The sequence below is a fragment of the Lepus europaeus genome, chromosome 17, assembly GCF_033115175.1.
Source record: "Lepus europaeus isolate LE1 chromosome 17, mLepTim1.pri, whole genome shotgun sequence".
NCBI classification, from domain to species: Eukaryota; Metazoa; Chordata; class Mammalia; order Lagomorpha; family Leporidae; genus Lepus; species Lepus europaeus.
In genome coordinates, this window is record NC_084843.1 from 32,089,185 (window position 1) to 32,116,846 (window position 27,662).

A 27,662-nucleotide genomic window follows, 5' to 3' on the forward strand; every position below is an offset into this window, starting at 1 on the left:
GGGTTCAGGGGGCCCTGGGAGTGCCAGAAGAGCTCTGGCTCAGCTGACTGGGGAGGTGGGGGCAGGGCTCAGGCAGAGAGGGAGGGGAAGAAACCGTGCAAATGAGCCAGGGTTGGGTTCTTCTAAACCATGCTGCCCTTGCCTCTTCCAGGGACCTGAGCAACAACAAGATCAGTTCCTTGAGCAATTCCTCCTTCACCAACATGAGCCAGCTGACCACGCTGTGAGTCCCCAGGGTGGGGGTGGGGACTGGGGCCACAGCTGCTGGGAGCTCCCCAGCCCCAGCCTGTCCGTGGTGCGGCTCCCTCGTCACTCCCCAGGGGCCTGTAGGCACCCTCCCTCTCCAGAGAGTGGACCAGAGCCTGAGCATCTAAAAGGCTTAAAAAAAAAAAAAAGATTTATTTATTTGTTTGAGAGGCAGAATTACAGAGAGAGAGGGGGAGAGACAGAGAGAGAGGTCTTCCATCTTCAGGTTTGCTCCTCAAATGGCCACAATGGCCGGAGCTGTGCCATTCCGAAGCCAGGAGCCAGGAGCTTCCTCTGGGTCTCCCACGTGGGTGCAGGGGCCCACGGACTTGAGCCATCTTCCATTGCTTTCCCAGGTCATAGCAGAGAGCTGGATCTGAAGAGGGGCAGCCGGGATTAGAACCGGCACCCATATGGGATGTCAGCACAGCAGGAGGAGGCTTAGCCTACTGTGCCACAGTGCTGGCACCTAAAAAGCTTTTAGAAAACATCTTTCACTGTGAAAATACACAAACTACACGATAAAGTACAAAAATATGAAAGCACAGTGTATCTAGCAATCGTGAAGCTGGCACACATGTAGATACTTAGAACACCCTGAGCACCCCAAGTCCCCCGACCCCCTGTTCTGACTTTATGGTGGTCACTTTTTAGGCATTTTAAATAGTATTGCTGTCCATACAGCGTTGGTATAATTTTGCCCATTTTTAGCCAGGTGTAAATTGGGTCATACAGGATCTTCTTTTGCACCTGGCTGCCTGGGCCTGCCCTCATGTGTGTGAGCTCCCTGTGCTGTATGAAGCCGAGACAGCACCTTTGCAGGGCGATGCCATCCCTGCCTCCTGCACTCACTGGTGGTGGCCGCTGGGGTGGCTCCCGGCTTGCACTGCTGTGAGCAGAGCCCTCTGACAGCTTTGTGCCCACATTCTAGGGTATTTTCCTGCCGGCGCTAACTACTCCACAGAACTCAATCAGATTTATTTTATTTATCTGAAAGGCAGAGTTACAGAGAGAGAGAGAGAGAGAGAGAGAGAGAGAGAGAGACAGAAAGATCTTCGATCCACTGGTTCACTTCCCAAATGGCCATGATGCCTGCGGCTGGGCCTGGCCAAAGCCAGGAGCCTAGAACTCCACCCAGGTCTCCCACGTGGGTGCAGGGGCCCAAGTATTTGGCCCATCTTCTACTGCTTTCCCAGCCATAGCAGAGAGCTAGATTGGAAGTAGAGCAGCCAGGACATGAACTGGGGCTCATATGGGATGCCAGGACTGCAGGCAGTGGCTTTACCCACTAAGCCACAGCAGTGGCCCCTGGGTCCCTATATTATAGCTGATGGAGGAAGAAAGGGTTAGGGGACGCTCCCAAGGTCAGCTATGCCCTCGAGCAGACCTCAGCCAGTATCCAGCCAGCAGCTCTGCTCCCCACACGGAGCTGTTGAGTCCTGCACCTGCAGGGCGGGGCTGTGCCTGCCGTGCTATCTGCTTCCTTCTTCCCTCTCGCAGGATCCTCAGCTACAACGCCTTGCAGTGCATCCCTCCGCTGGCCTTCCAGGGCCTCCGCTCCCTGCGCCTGCTGTAAGTCCCTTCCTTCTTCTGTCCTCCGGGAACCCACCCACCGAGGGCCCTGCCACCCAACGGGCAGATGTGGGCCCCAAAAGGGCCCATGCTGTCCAGTGGTGGGAGACCAGTGCGCCCTCACTCCAGCCCCTAATAGCGCTGAATAACGCATGGGAAAAGATCCAGGAGATGGCGATTGCTGTCACCCCCACGTTGAGTTTGTGATGTATGTGTGTGTGAGCAAAAGCCCTTGTGTCATTGCCATGGCCCCTGCAAGTCCACCAGGGTGAGGTGACATTCTTCCAGCCCCACCCACACTAGTCTCAGGCTTCTGCCCTCAGCATCCCAGCTAAGGGAGCCAGGGCATGGGGTGAGCACAGCTGCCTGGGATGCACTTGTAAACCCCGTGCTTGGGCTGATGACCAGGGCAGAGACAGGGCGGGTGGTCCACCTGCCCTACTGCAGGCTCCCTGTGTCTTCCCTGTGTCCAGCAGCCTAGGGGCCCTGAGCTGCACTACCTCTCCACAGCACTGGTACCCAGAGGAGGGACTGGCAAGGCAGGCCCCCATTCTGCAGAGGGCTGGGCCTGCCCTCACCATGTCACCCATCCCTGGACCAAGTCCCAGCAGCCCCTTCTCCCTCAGGTCCCTCCACGGCAACGACGTCGCCACCCTCCAAGAGGGCACCTTCACGGACGTGACCTCCCTGTCTCACCTGTGAGTAGCCCCGGCCTCTCTGCCCTTGACCAGCACTTGGGCTGCGAGGAAGACCCTCCTCCTCAGGGTGTCAGAGCTTTGGTTGCCCCATCCCGAGAGTAAACTGGTGGACTCCCCACGTGCACTCTGGTGCTGACCTCAAGTCCTAGACCTGATAGATGGTGGGAGGCAGGCTCCGGACCCACGTGCCACGCCAGTAACCTGTGCCTGCCTGCGCCCAGAGAGGGACAAGCTCCAGAAATTTACTTCCTCTAAGAGGTGGCGTAGCTGATGCAGGCTTGCTCCCCAGACTGTTTAGCTGGTAGTGCCATGAGGATTCTTTGAAAGCCGGACTTGATTCACCAAAGCGCTCAACCTAGAACTAACACAGGACCCAGCAGTTCCACTCCTGAGCTTGCTAAAAAGAACTGACAGCAGGGACTCAAACAGCTGCTTGTACTGCAGTGTTCATCGAAGTGTTATTTATTTAGATTTATTTATGCATTTGAAAGAGTTACAGAGAAAGAGGGAGAGACAGAGAGAGAGAGAGAGAGAGAGAGAGGGAGAAACAGATCTGACATCCACTGATTCACTTCCCAAATGCCTGCAACAGCCAGGACTGGGCCAGTCCGAAGCCAGGAGCTCAGAACTCCATCTGGATTTCCCACGTGGGTGACAGGAACCAAAATACTCGAGCTGTCACCTGCTGCCTCCAGGGTGTGCATTAGCAAGAAGCTGTATCTGAAGCAGAGGAGCCAGGACTCAAGCCAGGCACTCTGATGTGGGATGTGGGTGTCCCAAGCAGTAACTAAATTGCACCAAATGCCCACCCTTCCATGTGTTAATCTCTAAAACCAGAATGTATCTTAAAATGATGTGCATATTTAATATGGTGATGTTTCTCCGCCCCTCCCAACACCTGTTACGTAAGTGGTGCATCTAACAGTCTCAGACTTGAGGAAATAAAACAGTGGGTGGGTGCCGCTCTTGGAAGATCTGCTCCGGTCAAATGCCATGCTGTGGGCTTTATCTGGGTGACTCACTTACTCTGTGACTGATCCAGGAGGTGAGTTTTGTGCGATGCATAGCTCCCTCTGATTGGCAGGAAGTGCCCCAAGCACAGTACTGAAGATTCCAGGGCCAGTCTGGACTCCGTGGGACGAGTGTGGTGATCGATTAGCAATGTCTGCCATGTGTATGGGAGAGGTAGGGGCCGTCCTAGGTGGCAGGATTTATTGTTTCCACCTTCCAGTTTTCAGATTCTGAACAGTTAAGCAGCTTCTCTAGACCATAAAGCTAGGATATGAGAGGCAGGATTTAAACTAGGCGTGTCTGATTCCAAAGCTTGCTATTTGTTCTGTACTCGGTGGCCTCCATAAATACATCCTGGGTGACAGAATGAGTCAAGTGCAGAAGAATTTACTAGAATTTACTTCCGGCCTCTGTGGCTACTGGGGATGTTATCAAGCAGCTTGAAGGCAGTGGAGACTGACTCCAAGGAGGTGCCCTTGCTTCACAGAGGTGGCGCCATCTATGAGGAGTTTGCCACTTGCAGAGGAGGGAAGGGCATTCCAGGAAGAAAGAACAGCATGTGTGAAGGCACAGAGGCAGGAAGCCAAGGGCATGCCTTGGGTGCTGTGTCATCCAGCCCAGGACAAAGGGTATTAGGGGAGGAAAATGTGGAGTGGGAAGAGATGAGACTGGAGAGGGACTTTGGAGTCCTGTTGGGAAGGGCCTTGTGTCACGCTAAGGAGTTTGGACTTGATTTTTGTGGACAGCAGGGAGCTTTGAAAGAAGAGTTGTGGACAACCAGGAGTGTCATATGGAGGCCGATGGGGTGGGAGGCAGGAGTGAGTCTGGCTGGAGAGGGTGACTCCAGCCGAGGGCCAGGCAGGGCCACTGTTGTCTCTTCCTGCTGACTTGAAGTCACAGGAGCTCGTTTGCACCTGTGCTTGGTAACTTGGGGTGTTGCGAGCTCATTTCTGTGGATATTAGCCTCTAGGAATTCTGAGGACCTGAACTGGAGATGCTCTCCAGAGAGTTTGTCTCTGTGGGGTGCTCGGGCCGCCGCTGTCTGGGGACTGCTCAGGCTCCCTCGCGTAGCCGGGTGTCAGCCAGCTGTCTGCCTGGGCTCTGCACCTTCCCTGCCAGGCGCTTGCAAACATCTGGGTCACCTGTCCCACCTCGGAGACCCCCTCACGGTAGCACTCACGCCTGGGATTTAACGTGCGGCTGGCCCCCTGCCCTCCTTCCCCTTGGGAAGTGGGTACCACGCGAGTGCCACGCGAGTACCACGCGAGTGCGTGCTCAAAATCTAGGGGCACGGTTTTTTGAGGGGAAGTGAAAATGCATTTCAAACAATAACTAAAGCTGCAAAGCCAAGTGTGGTGTCTGCACTCACCTGTACATTCAGACTTTCTCTAGGAGAAAGTGACCTCGGACCTGAGGCCAGAGCCAACTGACAGGAAATAAACCAGTAAGGAAAGATGCCGTCAGCAGTAGTTGCAGAGCAAGGCCCCCTCATTAGCAATTAGAAGTGCCTGTTAATTGCAGCTGGGCCCCATTTCTCTACCAAACAGCACCCATGAGAAAGAAACCGCCCACTGTTATGAAGCCATTCTGTGGATCAGCGCTGCTGTTACCGCACTGGGTGTGGGGTGGAAATTGGCTGTGGCCTGGACAGTGTGTCTGCACTGCAGTCTGGTGTGTGTGCATGTGCGCAGGCGACAGGGCGTGTACACGCATGCGCACTCACACTTCCATGTGCTGCACTCCAGAGCTGCTGCTGCTGCTTGTAGGATCTGTCGAACACTTGGAAGGAGTCAAGGGATATAAAAGAGCGGCATAGATTCTCTGCATTCACTCCGGCCACATGCACTTCGTAGGGAGGAACGTGCCCAAGGTTCCCTAAGGAGTCAGGGTCAGCCGACAGTCATCCTCCGGCTTCCGGCTCCCCGCAGTGCCGTGTGCCTATACTGTGTGCCTGTGCCATGTGCCGTGTGCCTGTGCGGTCCCCTTGCCCGCTGTGACGCTGGCCAGGGCCTCTCTTGTCTGCTGGCAGTGTGGACGAGGGGCAGTGTGGACAAGGGTGTGGTGGAAGCTGAGATCACCACATTTCAACCCCTGCACTAAGAATCAAGACTCAGGGCTTTAGATCCTTGTCCCACCATCAATGTGCAGCGGGATCTCAGGTAATATATTCTCCTTAGACTTCTTTTCTCCCCTGTGAAAAAGACAATTTCTAAGGTCCCTTAGAGTTTGAACATGACCTAGTGATTATGAATGCTCTTCACTGCCAGGGGCTTCAATCCCCTCACGGCTCTCTGCTGTTGTCTATTTTAATGTTTACTTTAGGCCGGCGCCGTGGCTTAACAGGCTAATCCTCCGCCTTGTGGCACCGGCACACCGGGCTCTAGTCCCGGTTGGGGCGCCGGATTCTATCCCGGTTGCCCCTCTTCCAGGCCAGCTCTCTGCTATGGCCCGGGAAGGCAGTGGAGGATGGCCCAAGTCCTTGGGCCCTGCACCCGCATGAGAGACCAGGAGAAGCACCTGGCTCCTGGCTTTGGATCAGCGAGATGCGCCAGCCGCAGCGGCCATTGGAGGGTGAACCAACGGCAAAAAGGAAAACCTTTCTCTCTGTCTCTCTCTCTCTCACTATCCACTCTGCCTGTCAAAAAAAAAAAAAATGTTTACTTTACAGTTAGCCCATCTTTCATCCATCTGTCCATCTGCCCCACCATCCATCCATCCATCCATCATCCATTCATCCATCCCTCCCTTCCTCCATTTGTCCATCCATCCAACCATCCCTAAATCTGTTCACTCATCCAGCCATCCATGCATCTGCTCGTCCATCCATCCAGCCATCCAGGAATATCGACTGTGTGCCAGATCCCATGCCAAAGCTCCCCACTGTCATTCTTCATTGTTCCAGTTTAGCACTGGTGTTGCACTGGAAAGTTAGCTTTCCAAATTCATTAAGAATCAGGTGTGAAAAGTAAATATGACATGAGTAAGTAAATTGTGCCATTCCCACAGGATGGAAGAGCGAGTAATTAATACTGATGACTATTATGACACTGTAATTTATTATTTGGTGAAGATGCAGAATAAGAAAATGATACACTCTGGTTTTAATGATGTACAAATATGTACACAGGAGTCACAAGGGAGTTCACTGTAATTTAATTAGTTCCATTTATAGGGTGAGAGATGATCCCTTTCCTCCTGGATTCCCTTTGCGCTGTTTTGTGCCTTTCTTGGGCACTCAGGCAGGCATTCGTCCAGCAGACGTTTACTGCTGCCTGCTGGTCTCCCCCCGGCACAGCCCAGGTTTGTGGCCCCTGCCCACGGGGAGCTGCCTCTACTCCAATACGAGTCTTGGAGAAGGAGACGGTGTTGCACACAAATAGACTGGGACTAGGATGGGCACAGGACAGGGTGCGCTGGTGAAGGAGATTCCAAGAGTTCAGTGCATGCTGACTTCCAAAGTTGGTGACCCCGACACAGCCACGAGAAGGCTATTTCAGTCCAGGTTACATAAATAGAAACCCAGCAGGGCCTTGGCATGAGCAGACATGGCTACTGTTTTGGCCATTCCCAACTCATGCCGAAAATCAACAACGCAAGGTTATTCGTACTTTTGCGGGGGTGCACACCCGAATGAATCCATGGCCCTCTTAGTTTGATGAGTGGCCTGGCCCCTGCCCACTAGGCCTCTGCTGGGCCTGTGGCTCGCCACTCCCCACTGAGTTCACAGTGGTTTTCCTTGGGAAAGGGAACTATAGACACTGCCCGGGAGGGGGAGATGGTTCTCAGCTGCGGAAATTGAGCCTTTGCATACATTACAGCTCGAAATGGTGGACTCAGGGCCAGCTCAGCACCTGCTGGATACAGAAACAAGAAAGTCAAGTGTGGCTTCAGCCAGGTTTATGTTTGGATAGTTCTTTATGGGCCTTTACCCCCTACGTTTTATGATGAAGAGTTGGGAAGGGACACTTAAGAACTGTGGTGCGCTTCGCTGCCCCGTGTGGGGCTGGACTGGCATTGGTGTGGGGATTATGGAGATCCTAAGATGAGCTGAGGACCCCCCATCCCCCCACTGTGTTTGCCATGGCTTCAGAGTTAGTCTTTCTGCCATTTTTTCCTATTGAGTTACAGGACTGAAAGGAGAAACCGTTCCTAATAAATTACCGGGCCAACTCCTTGCAATGCACTATAAAAATATATTTAGACTAAATTCTGTATTGGTCTTGAATAACAGGATCATGTTATATTGCACTTGTTATTGATATACAAAATATGTATCTGATGAATGCAAACGCTTTAAATGTGCCACAATTTTTGTATTTCTGCTCAGTTTAAAAGCCTTTGTTTTTTATTTAACACACTAGAGCTTCAAAACAATCAAAGCATTTGACCTTCTCTGTGGGGTCCTGGTCCTGCCCAACGAAAGGGGAGGGGTCCAGCCCGTCCCTGAGCCAGGATGGAGGCTCTCAGCAGTAAGGAGAGAGAATTGAGTCCAGGCCGAGGTTGAGCCTGCTCTCTTTCCCGGGCTGCGTTATCCCCTGGGTGCCCATCGTAGGTTGTACATGCTGGTCTTTCTCACCTCTCTAGAGTGAAGGGTCTTATCCAATCACAGGAGTGTTCAGCGAGCTGTTCAAGGCTCTTGGGGCGAGCGGAGAGCAGCTGCGTGGGGCCAGAGTCTGTGTCTTGCGCAGCCTGTTTTGTAAGGTTGTGCGGAAGCAGCCAGGCTACTTTGGCAGGATTCCTGTTCAGAGCTGCTGCAGTTTGCAGCAGGCCGTGCACCCCGCATGAGAACCCCTTCCTCTGCACTGCCCACGACAGATGGGAGCGCAGTGCATCCATTGGCTACTTAACACCCATGCCCGTTCGTGTTCACGCCACGCAGCCTTGTTTGCAAAGTAACGACGAGACTGCTGAACTCTAGGCACGAGGTACTGAGTACCTTGTCCCCATTCTTCCCCCAGATTCGCATCTTGCCCATCTCCGTGTCTGTTGCTGTGGTTTAGTGAAGATTTTGAGCTTGCCCAGCCAACCATCCAAGTGTTGGCGGCATCTGGTGTGGGTGCCGAGGGCAGAGTGCTGGCCCGAACAAGTCAGGGCGGCCTCCCTGGGGCAGCCACAGGGTGCCCACCCTGACAAAGCAAGGTTGGTCCATGGAGGCTGCCCTGGGCGATTTCTGAGACCCGCTGTCTGGTGCTAAGCAGCCTGCTGCTTGGCGTGACACGTAGGGGGAGGGGTTTGTGAGATAGCTCACAACCCCCTCAATACCGTGAACCCGTCCACAAGGACAGAGCCCCTGACCTAACCTCCTCTTAAAAAAAAATTATTTACTTCAAAGTTAGAATTACACATACATACATACATACACACACACAGATCTTCTATCTACTGGTTCACTCTCCAGATGACCATGATAGCCAGGGCTGGGCCAGGCCAAAGCCAGGAGCCGGAAGCTTCATCTGGGTCTCCCATGTGGGTGCAGGGACCCAAACACTTGTACCATCTTCCACTGCTTTCCCAGGCACATTAGCAGGGATCTGGATCGGAAATGGAGCAGCTGGGACTTGAACTGGTGCCCACTGTGGTACCAGTGCCTTTGTGCTCAGACGGGTGTATCTGTGAGATCCAGATCACTGGATGCCAAGGCAGCTGCATTTGTAGTTCGATAGGCATCGCCCAGTTCCCCTCCCTCAGAGCTGTGTGGTCTGCTTTTCGCCTCTCTAAGGAAATAACTTGAGGCTTTGTAAAGGGAAGAGGTTTGCTTTGGATCATGGTTCTGGAGTTCACAGCCCAAACCCACATGGGCCCCACTGCCTCAGTGTCTGGGGATGGTGTCCCTGCTGGCTGAGTGGCAGTGTGCACAGAGCAGCAAGTGGCCAGGAGCAGGGGGCACAGCAGTCCCTGTCTCTTTTAAGCCACCAGGAGGCCGTGCTGAGGGCCCCACCCCAAGGACCCAACCCTCTCCTCCCGAAGGCCCCGTCTCCGAGCACTGTCCCCCCCTCTTGGTACCATGAGCTGAAGACTGAGGACTCCATTCCTGAGTGAGGGATGAATACTCAAATCACAGCAAGAGTTACACCATTTGCACCCCGCTGGTAACCTAGCAATGCTCTCTTAGAAAAAGTTGTCGCGAAATATGAAGTGAGCCTGTGTACAGTGTGCAGCTCCGTGGCACTGCGTGCATTTCCAGAGCGGCGTGGGGCCACACTTGCTTTGTATGCAGTGTTCGAAAGGGGCTCACAGCGCGAATGCACTCCCATGTGCTTTGTTTGATTAAAAAACGAAAAGGAGAATGACAAGGTGTGGGCGTCCGAGGCAGACAGCTCTGTGGAACCAGGGGCTGCCTGGCCGTGGGACCCCAATCAGCCCTCGTGAGGCTCAGTCCCCCATGCCTCTGAGGTGGAGGAAAGCAGATTGCAGCTGATGAGAGGCCCAGAGGCATATACTGCAGCTTGGGTGCTGGCCGCTCTCTCACCCAGACCTGTGCAGGCAGAGCCTTCGCCATGGGCTCTGGCCCCCAAAGCCTGGGTTCAAATCCCAGCTCCCCCCTTTCTCTGTGTGGTATTGGCCAAGTTCTTGGGCCTTTTTGAACCTCAGTTTCTGCACGTATGAAATGGGAACAGCAGGGTGTGGTGAGGACCAAGTGAGATACTGCATGTGAAATGCTCACATATGGGCTAACTGGTAAACCCTCAGAAATGGGGGCTTCTGGGACTTTTGCCAGCACCTGGCACCCCAAGGGGCGCATGAAGCTGAAATGCCTGCTTGTCTCCGTCCTCCGCCCCAGGGCCATTGGTGCCAATCCCCTGTACTGTGACTGCCACCTCCGTTGGCTCTCCAGCTGGGTGAAGACTGGCTATAAGGAACCTGGCATTGCTCGCTGCGCTGGGCCCCCACACATGGAGGGCAAGCTGCTCCTCACCACGCCCGCCAAGAAGTTTGAATGCCAAGGTGAGCCCAGTGTCCCTGCCCCTGGCTGCTGGCCCCACCCCCACCGCCGGGCTCACCTGACCCTGGCAGGGTTTTCCACACACTCCTGTGTCCTTGTAACCGCTGGGTGGGGAGTCAAGTGACAGGAACAAGGCACCTGCTGCTTGGTAGGATGGCTGCCTTCTGGTCCTGCATGCAACGCAGAGAAGAGCCAGACAGAAAAGTCTCAGGCTAGCAGGGGTTTAATCCTCCCCTGTGATTATGTAGGGAAAGTAAAAATAGCAGCAGTGTTTATGGCAGTGCCCAGTCCTGCAGCAGTGCAGCGCTTGGGAGCCCGGTCCTTCCCATCCCTGCTGGAGCTGGCAGACCGGCTGCCGGCTGCCGTCCTGACAATGGCAGACTACAGTGCAGGAATGTGGTGGAGGCTCCGCCCCTTGGGCATCTGTAACCACTTGTCCAGGGATTGATTGATTGGCCGGTGCCCCGCCCCCCGAGGCCCTGCCCAGCAGAGCCAGGTGGCTGAGGAGCTGCCTCTGGCCCAGCTTGTGTGCAGGGGAGTGTTGGGGGAGGGCCACAGGGTACTGGCCCCTGCCCCCTACTAGCTCAAAAGCCACCATGGGAAATGAAAGTGACAGCCACAGGTTAATGAGGAGGCCTCGGGCCACCCGCGTGCAGGATGTTGTCACAGCGGTAACATTTGCTCGTGTTTACTGCAGGGCAGGGGCTGGTGCTGGCAGGAAGAGGCTCTGTGCTTCCACTTTGTGTTGAAATCGAACATGTGTGCAGAAAAGCACACAGCTCACAAGCCGATGGTGTGTTGTGCTCGCTAACTGTGCCTGCCTGCATCAAGCAACAGAACCCACCAGGACCCCAGAAATCCCCCTGCATTCTCCCTGAGAAGGGTTTTTTTTTTTTTTTTTCCACATTCCTGTTTGTGCTCCTGCCTCTTGGCACTCGAGTCCACTGGCCTGGCCTTGTTGGACCCTAAAGCCCCTAGCGGCCAGCGCCCCGTCCACCTTTGCAGCCAGGGAGGTGACGGGGGCGGGGCCTCCCCTGGCACAGGTTGGAGAGGAGCAACTTAAGGCAAATGGACCTTTCTCTCTGGTGGGGCCTCCATGCAGAGCCAGATGGTGCTGGGCGGGATGTGCCCTCTGGGAGTGGAGGGGAGTGGCCGGCTTCCGATATCCTAGTCCACCAGGCCAGGCTGGGGGAAGTTGTCTCCGGAGGAGCTGAGGGGCCACAGGAAGTCAGCCGACTTCAGTAAGAGGGGCCCTCACTGGCACCTGTGTGCACTGCCCGCCTGCCGCCTGCCAAGATTTGCTGCTTTGGTCCTTTCAGCCATGCAGGGCTCGGGCTGTGATGAACCCATTTAACAGAGGAGGGTCTGGGGGCCAGAGAGGTGGATGGTGCAGGGGCTAAACATGACCCAAAGGAAATACAGGGAGGGGCAAAGTGTCCTTGGGGACAGGGCCTCATGGGGGTCCCTGTGTCCAGTCCTGTGCCGCTGCCTCCTCCCTGCACTAACACCGTGTCTGTCGCAGGTCCCCCAACCCTGGCTGTCCAGGCCAAGTGTGACCCCTGCTTGTCCAGCCCCTGCCAGAACCAGGGCACCTGCCACAATGATGTACTTGAGAGGTACAGGTGTACCTGCGCCAGTGGCTATAAGGTGAGTGCAGGCTGAGCCGGGAGGGGAGGGCTCCTCTGTGCGCTGTAGGCCAGGGCCAGGCCAGGTTGCCTATGTCTGTTGTGTTTGCTAAGCTGACTCAGGGCAGGCACTGAGTGAACCTGTAATCAGTGACCTATCGAATGAATGAATGAATGAATGAGCAAACAAGTAACTTCTAGGACAGGGAGGCCGAACCACGCAGGGGCTGGCCGTCTTGCGCTAACCCCCCTGCATCTCACTGACTTTCTTCCCAGGGCCGAGACTGTGAGGTGTCCTTGGACAGCTGCTCCAGCAACCCCTGTGGGAACGGCGGCACCTGCCAGGCACAGGAGGGCGAGGATGCCGGCTTCACGTGAGTCCCGGGAGGGCTGGAGCCTTGGTGGGGGGGTTGTCTGGGTGCCGGTGGCCCCAACAGCAGGGATGGCCCAGGCCTCCTGTGCTCTGGGACGGTATGGGGTGGGCTCGGGGGAGCAGGCACACACTTCAAGTCACAGCCAGAGGCCTCTGTGTGTCCCAGGCCAGCCCCTTCTTGCCAGCTGAGCTGAAAACAGAGGCCAGGGTGCTGGCCTGCGGCACAGTGCAAAGGCTCACAGTGGGGTGGGAGAGGGCTGAGCTGGGGCTTGGAGCTGCCCTGTTGTCTCCTGGTGCAGGCCAGACGAGTCCTTCAGTGACACTGGGAATCCATGGCCCAGGGCATATGAGGCCAGGGCCAGTTGGGGCATTTGAGACTCCTGTCAATCTCCAGTGACCCCTGAGGCCTCCAAGCCCAGGTGAAGAGCTTGCTGGTTATGCCAGTGCTGCCAGCGCCTCCCATCCAGCTGAGGCTGCCGCTGGGTGGGTGAGGTCTGCCCAGAGGTGGGGCCAAGTCCTAGTCACTCCCCCGAGGGCCCCTGCCTCTCCCTGCATCTCGTGACTCACTCTGGCCCCACCGGGATCAGCCCATTTCCTGGGGTACAGGGAAGGGCTGGGCCTAAGGATCTCACCTCCTAAGTCATTTTAGTGCTGACAGTGGCATCCAAGCTGTGTCCCCGACCTCAACACGCACCCCCTCACACCCTCCCAGAGCTTGTCAAGGAATGCGCAGTGTTCAGTTGTTGGAAATAAATTGCCAGCCAAGCACATGGGCGCTGCAGAAGATGACGTGGACTCCACTGGCAGAGGTGGCCAGAGCCGCCTCTCTGCTCCTCCAAATTACCTGATGCAAAAAATAAAACACTAAATGGCCTCTCTCTCCTCCCGGCGTCGCCTTGGCAACGCATCCTGACAGTAGGCTCCCAGCAGCTCCTGCGAAGCCATCTCCTCATTCCTTAAAGTCCCCAGCCAGGGCCCCTACAGGATGTACAGGCATCTGGAGGCCTTACAGACTGGGTCCCGAGATGGGGGGCGCCTCCCCAGTTACCCCTGGACCTGAGGCTCACCGGGGCCTCCTTTGTTATCTGCAGACCCTGCTGCTGTCCTGCCCCCTGGAATGGGAAGCTGCTCCTGTCACCCCCAGCTTAAAACCCCTCGGCTGCCCATCCCCCAAGCCTTGGCAGGAAACATTCAACCTCAGGACGGGCCCTGCAACAGGGGTTTTCAAGCCTCAGGACTTCACATCCCCAAAACAAGTTCTTAAAGCTCGCGCTTCCTCACGTGTCCCTAGATTGGCAGTGGAGATGTTTCATAGCAATTTCACATTGCAAAGGAAGCCATCTCCCGGATATTGCCAGTGCTATCACCAAGTAAACATGAAACCATGGCTTTCAGTCGCTCCTTCCCCATTGCCGCCGGCTTGGAATGGCACAGCAGTTTGATGCCATTTAAAAATGACCCGAACAGCTTTGCAGGGACCGTCATACATTTCGCTGCACTTGAACTTGTGTTTCCATTTCACACTCCCCCCCCCCCCCCCATTTTTCTTCTAATCTATTTTTATGCCGGAGAAGCTTTTTTTCTAGAACACCTGCCCAGCTTCACTGCCACCAACATGGGTACCTATGTTAAATTTCCCAGATTTTTTCTTATTCTTGGTGACCTGGCCTGCGAGGGAAAGTCCCTTTAGCCCTGAGCTGTCAGCACAGTCGCCGAGAACAATACAGTCGCAACATAGCCGTGTGCTAACGTGCGATTGGTGATCATGACTATTACACATAAAGATACACTCTTCCTTCTTGTGGCATTGCTGGGGCTCTTTTTTGGTCATTTTGCCCTCTCTCACTGGTTCTCGTGTCAGTGGGTGACTGTCCCAGTGGGAGGGGCGCCGTAGCTGCTCTATTTCTGTTCTGTTTTGCTGGTGTAGATAGAAACACTGGGAGAGTCTGTGCTCACAAATAAGGCGCTGGGATTAGAAGGGGTTTTATTTTAGCCATGCCACTCAGTTCGTGGAAATGCTTGCCAGCTCACAGGCCAGGATCTCCGGAGCGACTTGTCGTCAGCGTTATTTTTAGGGCTGTCGCGGCTGACAAGTCCATGAGGTCTCCCTGCAGTCACTTTACACGCACAGAACTGAGCCCTCTCAGCCCTCCAAAGCACTTGCCCGCTTCCTTTCTCAACATCGGTATTCCTAATGGTCCCCGGGCGGTATTCCTAACGGTCCCCAGGCACCAGGAGTCCCAGAGCAGGAGTCTTGGGATGAGCTTGTGCAGAAAGGTGCCCACCTGGAAGCTACCTCCTCTGACTTCTCTCTCTGGTCCACACATCTCCGGAGAAGGCACGCTCCTGTTTGAAGCTCGCTGATCTCCAGGGCATCCGGCCTGGTGCCCACTCCCTCGCCCAGCTCCATTCTCCCCCCATCCCTGAAGTCTCCTCCCGAACTACTACAAGGATGAGCAGGCTGCTGCTCCTTCAGGCTTCTGCATAGCCCTCTGCCCCAGCTGCCTCTTCCTGCTCTCCCCATCACCTCCTTCAGGAAGCCTGCCCTGACCACTCCCACTGTGTCCCTTTATGCCCCTCACTGGCTTCTTGCTCACATCGTCCTGATATTCACAGCCCTCCCGTGGTCGTCTGTCTCTGCCTCCCCACTGGACCATGAGGGCAGGGCCATTCTTGTTCAGCTCTCACCTCCCCAGCGCCTAGAAGGGGCGTGGCCAGGAACAACGCCCACAGCTCTGGGATGACTGATGCCCCAAGAAGATGCCTCTCCATCTTCCCTGTCTCCCACAGGTGCACCTGTCCCACTGGCTTCGAAGGGCCAACCTGTGGGGTAAACTCAGATGACTGCGTGGAGCACGCCTGTGCTAATGGGGGTGTCTGTGTGGACGGCGTGGGCAACTATACCTGCCAGTGCCCGCTGCAGTATGTGGGTAAGCCGAGCAGGGCAAACTCGCGGAGCCCCTGTGGTGGACGGGTGGGCTGGGCCTGCTTTCATGTCTGCAGGAGCTCTGCTGGGTCCAGCTGCCTGGCCGAGCTCAGCAGAGCAGCTCCATTCTCTCCCAGGAAGGACCTGTGAGCAGCTGGTGGACTTCTGCTCGCCGGGTCTGAACCCGTGTCAGCACGAGGCCCAGTGTGTGGGCACCCCGGATGGGCCCAGGTCGGTGTCACCCATCTCCAGGGCCAGGGAACAGACTGCCAAGTCAAACTGGGTTCCGCCCCCTCCCCGCCCTATTTCCTCACTTGCCTGTGGGTGTGGCTTCCCTCAGATGCACAGGGGTTCTGGGAGTCAGGGCAGGAGGGGGTGGGCTACAGCTCGGGGCGGCTGCACCTGGGTTTGCTGTGTGACCCTCTGAGCCTGTTTTCTCATCTGCAAGCTGGGATCGCAGAGAGCGGTGAGAAAATGCAGGCACCAAGCCCCACGTGTGACCTCTGATGAGTGCTCGGTCAATAGCATTCGTCCTACCAGACCCCAATTCCTCATCCCTTGTTATGAAACCCGCGGAACTCTGAAAACCCCAAGCCCATCTGATGGCAAAATCTGGCCTGACGCGAATGTGCGGGTGTGAAAAGCTGGGATCCCTGGCAGGGGGTTGTGCACAGTTGGGACTGCTCCCTGCTGCTGTGCACACAGGTGGGTTTTGCAGCACAAGCATGAACCTGTGTGCCTCCGGGGCTGCCCCAGGTCCCGGGAGCAAGTGACATCACATGTGCTTACCTGCACGTCACATACGCTCACCTGCCTCCGGCGACTTCACCACAACATGGAGGTGTGGAATTCCAGAGCCTGCTTAGGGGAGGTTTGGGTGGGTGGGTTGGTGGGGGGTCATTGACCTTATTAGCATTCTCATCATTGTTTCTGGAATCTGTGCAAGGGCGTTGTCCCGTGAAGACTGCTGAAGGAAGGTCGTGGGGTTTAAGAACGTTGGTCCCATCTGCAGTTTTGCAAACACAGCCTCAGTTCTGGAATCTCCCATTCCACTGGTCAGAGCAGCAAGGAGTGCGAAGGGCAGGGCTGCTTGGGATCTGTGTCTGGGACCCAAGCCGGACTCAGGCTGGGCTGGAGATGGCGTCGCCCAGGGAGCTCACCGTCTAGGTGGAGCTGCCTGTGGCCCCTGGGCAGGAGGTGGAATCAGGGGATCCCGGAAGCCCACATCCAAGATTTCAAGGCTGCCCGGGGCCTCTGTCCAGATGCTGGAGACCGCCACCCTCCTGGGCAAGCTGCCGTGTGGGGAGGGTGGGCGGCTGCAGCCCCGGGCACGTGCCTGCTCCTGGGCTGAGCTGCAGAGGGTGGAATGAAGCAGACTGGCATACTGTCCATTTTGGAACTGCCGGACTTGCCCCTCATGCCACAGAAGATGAGCACAGTCAGACCCAGGCTGCAGCACAGCCGCCTGCTATACACTGTGCGTGCTCCATGGGAAGATGGAGCTGACACACAGTCAGCTGCGCCTGGCATTGTACCTGAACCCAGCAAGTGTTCAATGCACAGTCATTGATGAATGAATGATGAGTGCTGGTGGCTCAGCTACTGCAACATTTTTCAGATTGCAGCTGGAGACCTGTTCATGGATGGTGAATTGAATTAAAAAATAAAACAAAGTATCAGAGAGCCACACACCATGTTACACAGCAAGGATAGTATTGTTGCATAACGTGTGTGTGTGTGTGTGTATGTGTAAGTGTGAGTGTAATCAGGCAAGAACCCTGATCTGCTTAGGTTGTGTGGTTGAGCTGTGGCATTTGGAGTTTGGAAGGGGCTTGGATAAGGAATTGCTCTGTGAGGGCTAGAATATCCACAGGAGGCTTCCTGGAGGAGGTGAGGTGTTGACTTAGCCTAGCCAGACCATGCAGGGTGGGAACAAAGGGTACCCCAGAATCTGCAGGTGTGAAGAAGGCAGGGATGTGCCTGGTCGGGTAGGCTTAGAGTGCTGGCCTGCAGGACAGATAGCATCTGGCAAAGCCAGGCCTAGAGATGGCTGGAGGAACGACCCTTTGTTTGATAGGGAAATGGCTAACCAAGTGGATTTTCAAGACAACAGTGAGGCACAGAAGCCAGGGGCTGGCCTGGGGTCACTCACTCTGCAGAAGGCCGGGATACTGGGAGAAGGGGGATGGGTGAGCCCATGGGACTCAGAGCCGGGGGCTGGGGGATCCTGGGAGAGCAAGGAAGGAGCGGTTGGGAAGGGGCTGAGGGTCGCCCTTGGATGTGCTGTTGGTGGTGAGGGTGGGGCTCCGGCGGTGGCTCTTCCCACCCAGCTCCCAGCCTATCCCGAGTCCACACAAGCTCTCTTCTCATCGTAGAAGAGGCTCCCAAGGGACTGGGGCCCCACAGACCCACTGGGACTTGGGGTCCTCTGTCTCTGTGCAGCCCCTGGCCCTGGTGTGCACTTCTGGCCACCTGGGCTCTGGGCTGAGTTTAGGGACTGACTCTGCCCCCCCCCCCCCAGGTGTGAGTGTGCACCGGGTTATGCAGGTGACAACTGCAGTGAGAACCAGGATGACTGCAGGGATCATCGTTGCCAGAATGGGGCTCAGTGTGTGGATGAGGTCAACAGCTACACCTGTGTCTGTGCCGAGGGCTACAGGTGCGTAGCCCCTGGATGTGCCAGGAGTGACTCCTGGGCTGGCAGGATCCCACTGGGGGGAGGTGAGGGTCAGAGCCTGGGAGCTGGATGCCGGGGTTTTCGCTATGGTTCTGCCAATCACCAGCTGCGTGGCCTTGGGGACATCCTGTAACCGCTCAGAGCCCAGGCAGAAGGTCCGTCACCTGTTGGAGGAGGTGGGAGGTGGTTGCTGGATGGTGCCTCATCACTACCTGCCCAGCCGAGCCTCTGAAGACATGTTCTGAAGGTCACCACCTTCCCACGTTGGTTCTCCTGGGAAGTTGGAGAAGTCTGGCCATCCACCTCCCACACCCTGCTTATGTCATTTTTATAAAAAACGGTTTTGTTAGATAAAATTCACATACCATACAATCTACCCAGATAAAGTATAAAATTCCATGGCTCTTAGGGTATTTTGGATTTATGCATCCATTACCACAGTCAATTGTAGAACATCTTCATTATCCCAAAAAGAAGCCCCAAAGCCCTTAAATGTCACTGCCACCCCTCCTCCATCCCAGCTCTAGGCAGCCACCAATCTGCTGATGTCTGTGTCTATAAGTCTGCCTGTTCTGGACGTGTCATAGGATGAAGTCACACGGCGTGCTGTCCTTTGTGGCTAGCTTGTCGTGAGCATGAAGTCCAGGTTCGCCAGCACTGCACTCCTGAGTGGTAGTCCACTCTGTGAATCAGATGCTGTGTTTTGTTCATCCATTCGTCAGTTAGGTGGTTTCCACTGCTGTGGATACTGATGCTAGGACCACCTCTGTAGGTTTTTATGTGGACATGCGTGTTGGGTGCTCTAGGGCGTACACCCAGGTGTGACCTGCTGTGTCACATGGTAACTCCGTGTTTACCTGTTTTCCAGAGCCTGCGCCATCACACATGCCCACTGGCCGTGGTGGAAGGTTTTAACTGCTCCACAGCCTTGGCAAGACTTACCTGTCGTTTTGGCTCTAGCCACCCTAGTGAGTGTGAAGTGGCATCTCCTGTTGGTTTTGATTTGTTTTCTTGATGACTAATGGAGTTCAGCTTCTTTTCATGTACTTCTTGGCCATTTTTACATCTTCTTTAGAGACATCTCTAGTCAAGTCCTTTGCCCACTTCTTATTTGAGGTGTTTGTGTTTTTATTGCTGATTTTTAAGGGCTGTTTATATTTGATAGATGAGTTTCTTATCAGATGTATGATTTGAAAATATTTTCTCATGTTCTATGTGTTGTCTTTTCTTAATATTGTCCCTTGGTGCATAGAAGCAGCAGTTTTTAATTTTTATGTCTGGTTTATCTGTTTTTTCTTTTGTTGCTTATGTTTTTGGTGTCATATCTAAGAAACCGCTGCTTGATTCAAGTCAGAGATTTATATCTATGGTGCTCTCTAAGAGCCTAACAGTTTTAGCTCTGACATTTAGACCGTGGATCCATTATGATTTAGTTTTTGTATGTGGTGTGAGGTAGGAGTCCAACTTCATTGTCTTGCATGTGGATATCCAGTTGTCCCAGCACTGTTTATTCAAATGATAATTTTCGGCCGGTGCCGTTGTGGCGTTGGCACCCCGGGTTTTAGTCTCGGTCGGGGCGCCGGATTCTGTCCCGGTTGCTCCTCTTCCAGTCCAGCTATCTGCTGTGGCCCGGGAGTGCAGTGGAGGATGGTCCAAGTGCTTGGGCCCTGCACCTGCAGGGAGACCAGGAGAAGCACCTGGCTCCTGGCTTTGGATCGGCGTGATGTGCCAGCCGCAGCATGCTAGCCACAGTGGCCATTGGAGGGTGAACCAACGGTAAAGGAAGACCTTTCTTTCTCTCTCTCTCTCACTGTCCACTCTGCCTGTCAAAAAAAAATGTGATATTAGTTGTGTGGTTTTGCTGGGCTCCCTTTATTAGACTGATGGAGTTCACAACTTTGATTTTTTAGCATTTATTTTATTTATTTGAAAGGCAGAGTTACAGAGAGAGAGAGAAGGAGAGACAGAGAGGGTCTTCCATTTGCTGGTTTACTCCCTGAATGGCTGCAATGGCTGGAGCTGGGCCAGGCTGAAGCCAGGAGCCAGGAGACTCTTCCAGCCCTCCACTATGGAGGCAAGGGCCCAAGCACTTGGGCCATCCTCCACTACTCTCCTAGGTGCATTAGCAGAGAGCTGGATCAGAAGTGGACCAGCCAGAATTCAAACCAGTGCCCATATGGGATGCTGGCACTGTAGGCAGTGACTTTACCCCCTATGCCACAATACCAGTTCCAGTGGAGTTCACTTCTGTTGCTGGTATGTGTGGTGTTTTTTATTCATAAGGGATATTGAACTTGTCTAATGTTATTTTTACATCTGTAGAAATGATTGCATCATTGTTTTTGTTCTATTTATTTATTACATGAATTGATTTTCAAATGTTAAAACCAACCTTGCATTCCTGGGGGATGTTCCAAATGGTTGTGATAGAATCCTTTTCATGCTGGATTTGATTTGCTAATATGCATTAGAGATATTGGTCTGTAGTTTTGCTGTGCTATCTTCGTCTTGTTTGTGTGTTAGGGTAATGCGGGGGAGTGTCCTCTCCTTTTCTTGTGAGGAATTCATTAATTTTCCTCTAAATGTTGGGTAGGATTCACCAGCACAACCACCTGGGCCTGGGAAGTTTTCTGATTACTAATTTGATTTCTTTACTTGCCATGGATCTATTCAGGTTTTCTATTTATTCTTTTGTCAGTCTTGGTAGTTTGTTTGGGTCTTGGAATTTGTGCGTTTAATCTATGTCATCTAACTTTTGGCACACAGTTGTCTGTAGTGTGGCCTTATACATCTTTTTATTTCTGTAAGGTTAGTAGTTAAGTCCTCTCTTTTATTTATGCTTTCAGTAATGTGGGTGTTTGTTCTTTCTGCTTAAGTCTTATGTCACACTCTTCTTCTCTGTGAAACCTGTTTTGCAGAGTTGTTGGCACGAGCAGTGTTTCTCAAACCTTCCTGAATCACCTGGGATGTGGTTAAAAAGCAGTTTCCATAGATTTTCCATTTCTGACAAGTGCCCCCAAATGTCAACACTGTGGGTCCAGGAACCACACTAATTTCTCAGTGTCCTTGTGGCTCTCAGTTCTCATGGAAAATGGCTCCTTGGGTGCCTTTTCTGTCCCCCGGAGGCTGCACCTTCCTGCCATGTTTAGAGAATGGCTCTACAGGGCCGTGCGAGAGGACACTGCCCCCTTCCTCCTTCACCTTTGCCCTCTGACCTGTGTCCTTTCCTCCCAGCGGACAGCTCTGCGAGATCCCGCCCCAACCCCCTGCACCCAGGAGCCCCTGTGAGGGCACCGAGTGCCAGAACGGGGCCAACTGTGTGGACCAGGGCAGCCGGCCCGTGTGCCAGTGCCTGCCGGGCTTCGGCGGCCCTGAGTGTGAGAAGTTGCTCAGCGTCAACTTTGTGGACCGGGACACCTACCTGCAGTTCACCGACCTGCAGAACTGGCCACGCGCCAACATCACTCTGCAGGTGTGCGCCCAGGGGGCCTGGTCGCGGAGGGGATTCGGGAGCAGGGGCCCCTGGCATCACTCAGAACACTCAGACACATCGCTGCTCAGGGGCTGTGTCAGAGTCAGAGCTCTTTGCGGGCATCGGGAAGCCAGCTTGGCTGAGCGTAAGACAAGTGGGACAGCTACTGAGTCGCACACAGGGCAGGGCGGAGGTGGTCCCACAGGGCCTGGATCCGTTAAGCCAAGCCTGCCAGGGTCCTCGCCCCCCGCCCCTTGTCTCAGCCGCTGCTCCCCAGCTTCTGCCTCCAGCCCTGCAGATGGGCTTTACCTGCAGCCAGAGGTGCCTGGGGCCCGTAAGCTGTCTGTTGCTGTCTCGTGTGTCATCTCAGAACATCATGTCGAGGGAGGAAAGCAGGCTGGTCCCCATGGGATGGGCAGTAGCGCTACCCTGCCGGCTGTCCAAGGGGGAGGGGCGCAGAGCGGCGTAGGCTGCACAGCACACGCACTCCTCCCGAGTCATCTCTGTCCTTCCCTGAAATTCCATTCCTGATCACAAACGCCACATCTTTCTTCTCCCTTTTCTTTTGTCCTCTTCTCCTTTTTTCTCAGAACCCTTCAGCCTCTCGAACATGCTCATTCTGCTCTTCTCCCCTGTATCACCTCTCCAAAGTCCTATCCACCTACATTGTCCACACAGCAAGACAACAGCTACCCTAACTGCTCGATAAAATACAGCGCACCAAACTGCTAACCCGCCGTTGCCCCAGGCACACCCTTACTTTGTCTGGATATCCCCAGGAACTCCCATCGCCAGTGTTCTAGGGGCTTTTCCTTGCTAGCTCTAATTAGACAACAATCCACAATCCCAGGGAAAGCTCTGATTGGCCTGGCTTCAGTCACATGCCTCTCCCTGGACCAAGCACTGAATCCAAGGAGGTGGGGCATGTGCCAAAGGTCCTCTCCTTAGCTCCCACCGTGCACAGCTCCCTGGAGCCCACCTAAGAGGTTGTGGTCCCAGTCACCCTTTTCTTCTCCGGGCAGACTGCCCCAGGACCCCCGGCCTGCTCCCCCAGTGCGTAGTTTCCAGGCCTCGGCTGGCGCCTCTGCCCTCTCTGCCCCACTCTGGCCAGGCTGGCAGTGGCTGGAACTTGAACCAGGGACTGCCAGCCTGTGTCTGCCTCTCCTGGAGGGGTGGCCCCTGGGCAGACTGGTGAGGCAGGGCACAGCAGCTCTGCACACAGCATCTCTCTTCCGATCCGGGGTGCCCCATCTACCCCACCTCCCAGCCTGTGCTGCTGCTGCGTGGGGCAGGGTGGAGAGAAAGTGCCATTGCCCATCAGGTCTCCACAGCAGAGGACAATGGGATCCTGCTGTACAACGGGGACAACGACCACATCGCGGTTGAGCTGTACCAGGGCCATGTGCGTGTCAGCTATGACCCGGGCAGCTACCCCAGCTCTGCCATATACAGGTAGGGCTTCCTCGTGCCCACCAGCTGCATCAGAGGGCGGGGCCCTGCCAGGGGCCCGGGTCTATTGGGCCAAAGCCGATGGTTGCTAGAGACCTGGGCCACCCAAGTACCAAGGGTCTGGGCACCTTCAGGTCTAACCCCAGCTTGGGCTTGAGGCTCTGAGCAGTGGCCCCCACTTCCTTATCCCACCCCAGGGTCATAGCAGGCTCCTGAGTGGGGAGGAGGAGACCCCTACCCTAAATGTCTCAGCCTTCCCCCAGGGAGTCCCAAGGAAGGGCAGTGGGCTGCAGTGGGCCACAGGAATCTGTGCTTTCCCGGGCCTCTCCCACAGAGAACTAGCCCCTTGGGAAGCACCCTAGGGACCCATGACGAGGAGGGTCCACACCAAGGCACTCTCCCTGGGGCGGGGGTGCCTCGTCTTCTTCCAGCACCGAGACGATCAACGATGGGCAGTTCCACACCGTTGAGCTGGTCACCTTTGACCAGATGGTGAATCTCTCCATTGACGGCGGCAGTCCCATGACCATGGATAACTTCGGCAAGCACTACACGCTCAACAGTGACGCGCCCCTCTATGTGGGAGGTGAGGATCTGGCCCGCGGGAGGCTGCAGCTGTCCTGGGATGGGGCCCTTTCTGCTCAGTGGCATCAGGCTGACCAGGAGTGCTCATGCCCGGGGCACTGAGCCAGGGTCGGGGTGATGCCAGCAGAGCAGGGGATGGGCCTTGTGAGCGGCCTGGCTGCCAGCGGACGATCCTCTGCTGCCTGTTCTCTGCCAAGCCCAAAGTGACCGGGAAGGTTGGGGCCTGCTTGTGCCAAGGCTGGGGGAGGGCCTGGAGCGTTCCCAGCTGCCTGCCACACCTGGGCACCTTTCCTCTTGGCCTTGGGCCAGAGGGGCCTCTAAACTATTTGGGGTCCATTCCCAATCTTGGTCCTTCAGAGAGGCCCAGAGCCTTGGCGAGCCAGAGGGCCCCTGCTCAGCACCCCTGGGAACTGGTAGGATGGGTTGAAGCAGGCATTGGACATCCTGGACACTGTGGAGGGGCAGACTCGAGGACCGGAGCCTGGGTTCTAACCCTGGCTCTGCTCCTTACTAGTGCTGGGACTGCAGGCAAGCCACTGAGTGTGCTCAGAGGACTGCTATGAAGGGGTGCCCACAAAAGCAGACGGCAGTGTGCCATACCCATGAGTTCAAGGCCCCAGGGACTTTGCTGTGGGTAGAATCTCTGGGAGCAAGTGTCCCGGAGGGGAGGAAGCCACCCTGGGTGAGGAACAGGTGCCCCAGAGCCACACTGCACACCTGTAGCTCTAATCCCACAGGAAGCAGCTGTTCCATTGCTTCTGGAAAAGGAATGTGGGCCCTCCAAGGTGGCAGAGGACCTCGGCTCCGGATTGCAGACACAGGGGCAGAGGCCAGGGGCAAGAGGGGACACTGGGGCTGCTCACTGGACCTCCGAGGTGGGGGCCAGGCCTGGCCGAGGCTGACTCAGCCCAGCTCTGCTCCCCCCCACCCCCCCAGGGATGCCCGTGGATGTGAACTCGGCCGCCTTCCGCCTGTGGCAGATCCTCAATGGCACCAGCTTCCACGGCTGCATCCGAAACCTGTACATCAACAACGAGCTGCAGGACTTCACCAAGACACAGATGAAGCCAGGCGTGGTGCCCGGCTGCGAGCCCTGCCGCAAGCTCTACTGCCTGCACGGCATCTGCCAGCCCGATGCCACCCCGGGGCCTGTGTGCCACTGCGATGCCGGCTGGGGGGGCGTGCACTGCGACCAGCCAGCCGACGGCCCCTGCCTTGGCCACAAGTGAGCCTGGGACGGGCTGAGGGGCCCCTTCCCCAACCCGCAACCCCTGGGACGTTCTGCAGGCCAGGGGCCAGGGGCTGCCCCTGAGCCGTCCTTAAACACTCACCTTGGAAACGGTGGCCTAACACAGGGCTTCACTCTTGTGTTCCTGGGTTTCAGCTTTTGTTAACTGGGACGAAGTCCTCCTGGGGACAAACACAGATGCCCATTTTGCTCGCTGGGTTCAATCTTAGGAACAGAATCTCGGCCCCTGAAGTGGAGGGGCAGAAGGTGTGGGATCGCTTTGGGGAGGGCCTCGGATCAGGCTGCTCTCACGGTCTCTCTCTCTGCCCCCTGCAGGTGTGTCCATGGAAGATGTGTGCCCCTCGACGCTCTTTCCTACAGCTGCCAATGCCAGGAGGGGTACTCGGGGGCCCTGTGCAACCAGGCCGGGGCCCCGGCAGAGCCTTGCGGGGGTCTGCAGTGCCTGCATGGCCACTGCCAGGCCTCGGCCGCCAAGGGGGCTCACTGTGTGTGTGACCCTGGCTTTTCAGGCGAGCTGTGTGAGCAAGGTCAGGGGCCCCCCTCCTGACACACCTTCTCCAGGGGCCCCCCAGCCAGCTGCGTTCTAGCAGTCAGAGGTGTTCTTCCCCCTCCTTGTTCCCTGCCTCTCCTCCACAGCTGGAGCTGCTGCGGAGCCTTCGGTGTCCCCTGTCCTCTGGACACGGAGCCCCACCTCGGCTCTCTGTTCTGGGCCTAACTTGCCCTGCAGCTCCCTGATCCAGGGCCTGTGCCCTTCCTTGGTGGGGTCTGTCTTTACAGCAGAGACCACCCAGGTTACCGACTCCTGGCCAAAGCTCCACATCCTGACCCCCTCATCTCGGACCCTCAGAGCAGCCACAGCCTGAGGATTGGGGACTCCCTCCCAGGCCCTTCCTGACTGGCCTGACCAAGATGCTTCTGCTGGAATCCCACGTGGAAGCCAGGCAGGGGGGAGCCGCTCAAGGGCCTAACTCTTCCGGGTCCCCCAGGCCATCCCTGTAGCATGCCTGCCCATCTCTATTGAGGAGGTGCCCGCCCTGCCTGGCCACTGGACCCGCCCCGGCAGCTGCAGGATTCCTTCTCACCGGCCAGCCTCACTGGGGCCTGGAAGGAGGCCCTGTGCATGCGCATGTGGACAAGGGAGCGGGGACGGAGGATGCTGGGAACAGGGGTGGGGTCTGAGCACTCCACGACCGGCCCTCCCCTCCCTCCCCTCCTCCTCCATCTCTTCCCGCCTCCCCAGGGGCAGCGGTGGGCCCGGGGTATGCCCTGAGGCTTTCTCTCGGTGTCTGTCCCATCCAGAGTCCGAGTGCCGGGGGGACCCTGTCCGGGACTTTCACCAGGTCCAGAGGGGCTATGCCATCTGCCAGACCACGCGCCCCCTGTCGTGGGTGGAGTGCCGGGGCTCGTGCCCGGGCTCGGGCTGCTGCCAGGGCCTGCGGCTGAAGCGGAGGAAGCTCACCTTCGAGTGCAGCGACGGGACCTCTTTTGCCGAGGAGGTGGAGAAGCCCACCAAGTGCGGCTGCGCCCTGTGCGCGTAGCGTGGCTGGCGGCGGGCCGGGCGGGGTGCGGGCCACCACCGTGCCCGCTCCGCGCCTGGCCTGGCGGCTGCAGACTACAACTTCTACGCGAGCTGGGAGCGGAGGGGCTAGCGTGCCGGGCGGCGGCCGCCCTCTCCGCAAGTGCCTTGCACAAATAGGCGCTTAATAAATATTTGTTGAATGAGTGTGTGCGTGCGGTCAGGCCAGCAAGCGCAGAAGGGCGGCGCCTCTCCTTGCCCGACACCTGGTTCTCAAGAAGGGGCCCGACTTGGACCCTTGTCTTGGTCTGGAGCCCAGGCTGGCCTGAAGCCAGGTCCCAGCCCTGGAAGCTCCCTGCCCTCCGTGGACCACTGGGAAGCACTGCCAGCCTCCTGGGGCGGCCGGCTGGGCTCGGGCCGCGCCTGCAGTGTGGGCGGCGCAGGGCGAGGCGGACCCTTCTTGCTGCCACGAGGCTAGGTGTGCAGCTGCTTCTGAGGACCAGGCGTCTGAGCCCCCAAGTCGCAGGATGACCTCAGCAGCTTCAGGGAGGGCCAGGGGGACTCTCCCAAAGAGGGCAGGGTTCTTGGCTCTGGCAGAATCAACATAACCAGCCTCCAGAGCTAAACCCAGAAGGGGCGTGCCCTGGGCCTCCCCAGCCACAGGCAGGCTGCTTAGTGTGTGTGAAGGGGTGTCCTGTGGAGGCCGGACTCAGAGCCCTTTGAACTGCGGGCAGGAAGGGCCCTGGGAGGCGTGGCCAGGCGTCGGGAAGCCTCCATGGAAGCCTCTGGGCCAGTTTGTGCCCCCACCCTGGTTCTGGGGAGGGCAAACGAAGCAATGTGGTCTCTCCCACCGTGGTGTCAGAGGGGAGGCTGGCGGTGTTGGAGACCCGTTTTCACAGATGGAATCACCAAGGATGTCTGTGCGTAACCCAGGCTGGGTATTGTGGGTGTTCTGCTCTGGTGGGCACATGACAGTGGCTCCCAGGCTGTCACAGGAGCGGCCAGGGTGCTTGGGAAGACAACGGCATTGAGTGGGTGGCGGCCCCAGCCCAGGCTCTCCACGCTCCCAGGCTTAGCTGCTCCCCATCAGTGTCAGTGCTAGAGGATCGTGGCTGCTACAGTTGTGTCTTCTGTGCACGGTGAAAGCCTACAGGGGGGGGTCTTGAGCCTAGCCAGTGAGCTGAAGCAGCTCACCCTCCTTTCCCAGCTGTCTCCACCTGCAAACAGAAGGCGGGGTTGGAGTGGCGCTGGGCCTGTGTGCCCTGCCCATGTGGATGGTGCAGGGAGCCCTGGATGCTGGTTGCCAAGGGGCATGGGCCT

At 56.4% G+C, this 27,662-nt stretch overlaps 1 protein-coding gene across 1 annotated transcript in view; it reads left to right on the top strand.

The window, feature by feature from the left end:
• SLIT1 (slit guidance ligand 1) overlaps positions 1 to 26,364 on the top strand; it is a 162,355-nt gene extending 135,991 nt beyond the window's left edge. Inside the window, exons 23-37 of the mRNA XM_062213973.1 lie at positions 152 to 223; positions 1,747 to 1,818; positions 2,445 to 2,516; positions 10,309 to 10,472; positions 11,993 to 12,117; positions 12,372 to 12,469; positions 15,259 to 15,398; positions 15,532 to 15,625; positions 17,916 to 18,053; positions 21,306 to 21,543; positions 22,865 to 22,995; positions 23,424 to 23,578; positions 24,514 to 24,802; positions 25,142 to 25,353; positions 26,126 to 26,364. Of these exons, the coding sequence (XP_062069957.1) occupies positions 152 to 223; positions 1,747 to 1,818; positions 2,445 to 2,516; positions 10,309 to 10,472; positions 11,993 to 12,117; positions 12,372 to 12,469; positions 15,259 to 15,398; positions 15,532 to 15,625; positions 17,916 to 18,053; positions 21,306 to 21,543; positions 22,865 to 22,995; positions 23,424 to 23,578; positions 24,514 to 24,802; positions 25,142 to 25,353; positions 26,126 to 26,364 (2,239 nt within the window). The remainder of the gene's footprint in view (positions 1 to 151; positions 224 to 1,746; positions 1,819 to 2,444; positions 2,517 to 10,308; positions 10,473 to 11,992; positions 12,118 to 12,371; positions 12,470 to 15,258; positions 15,399 to 15,531; positions 15,626 to 17,915; positions 18,054 to 21,305; positions 21,544 to 22,864; positions 22,996 to 23,423; positions 23,579 to 24,513; positions 24,803 to 25,141; positions 25,354 to 26,125) is intronic.
• Positions 26,365 to 27,662: the final 1,298 nt, after the last annotated feature.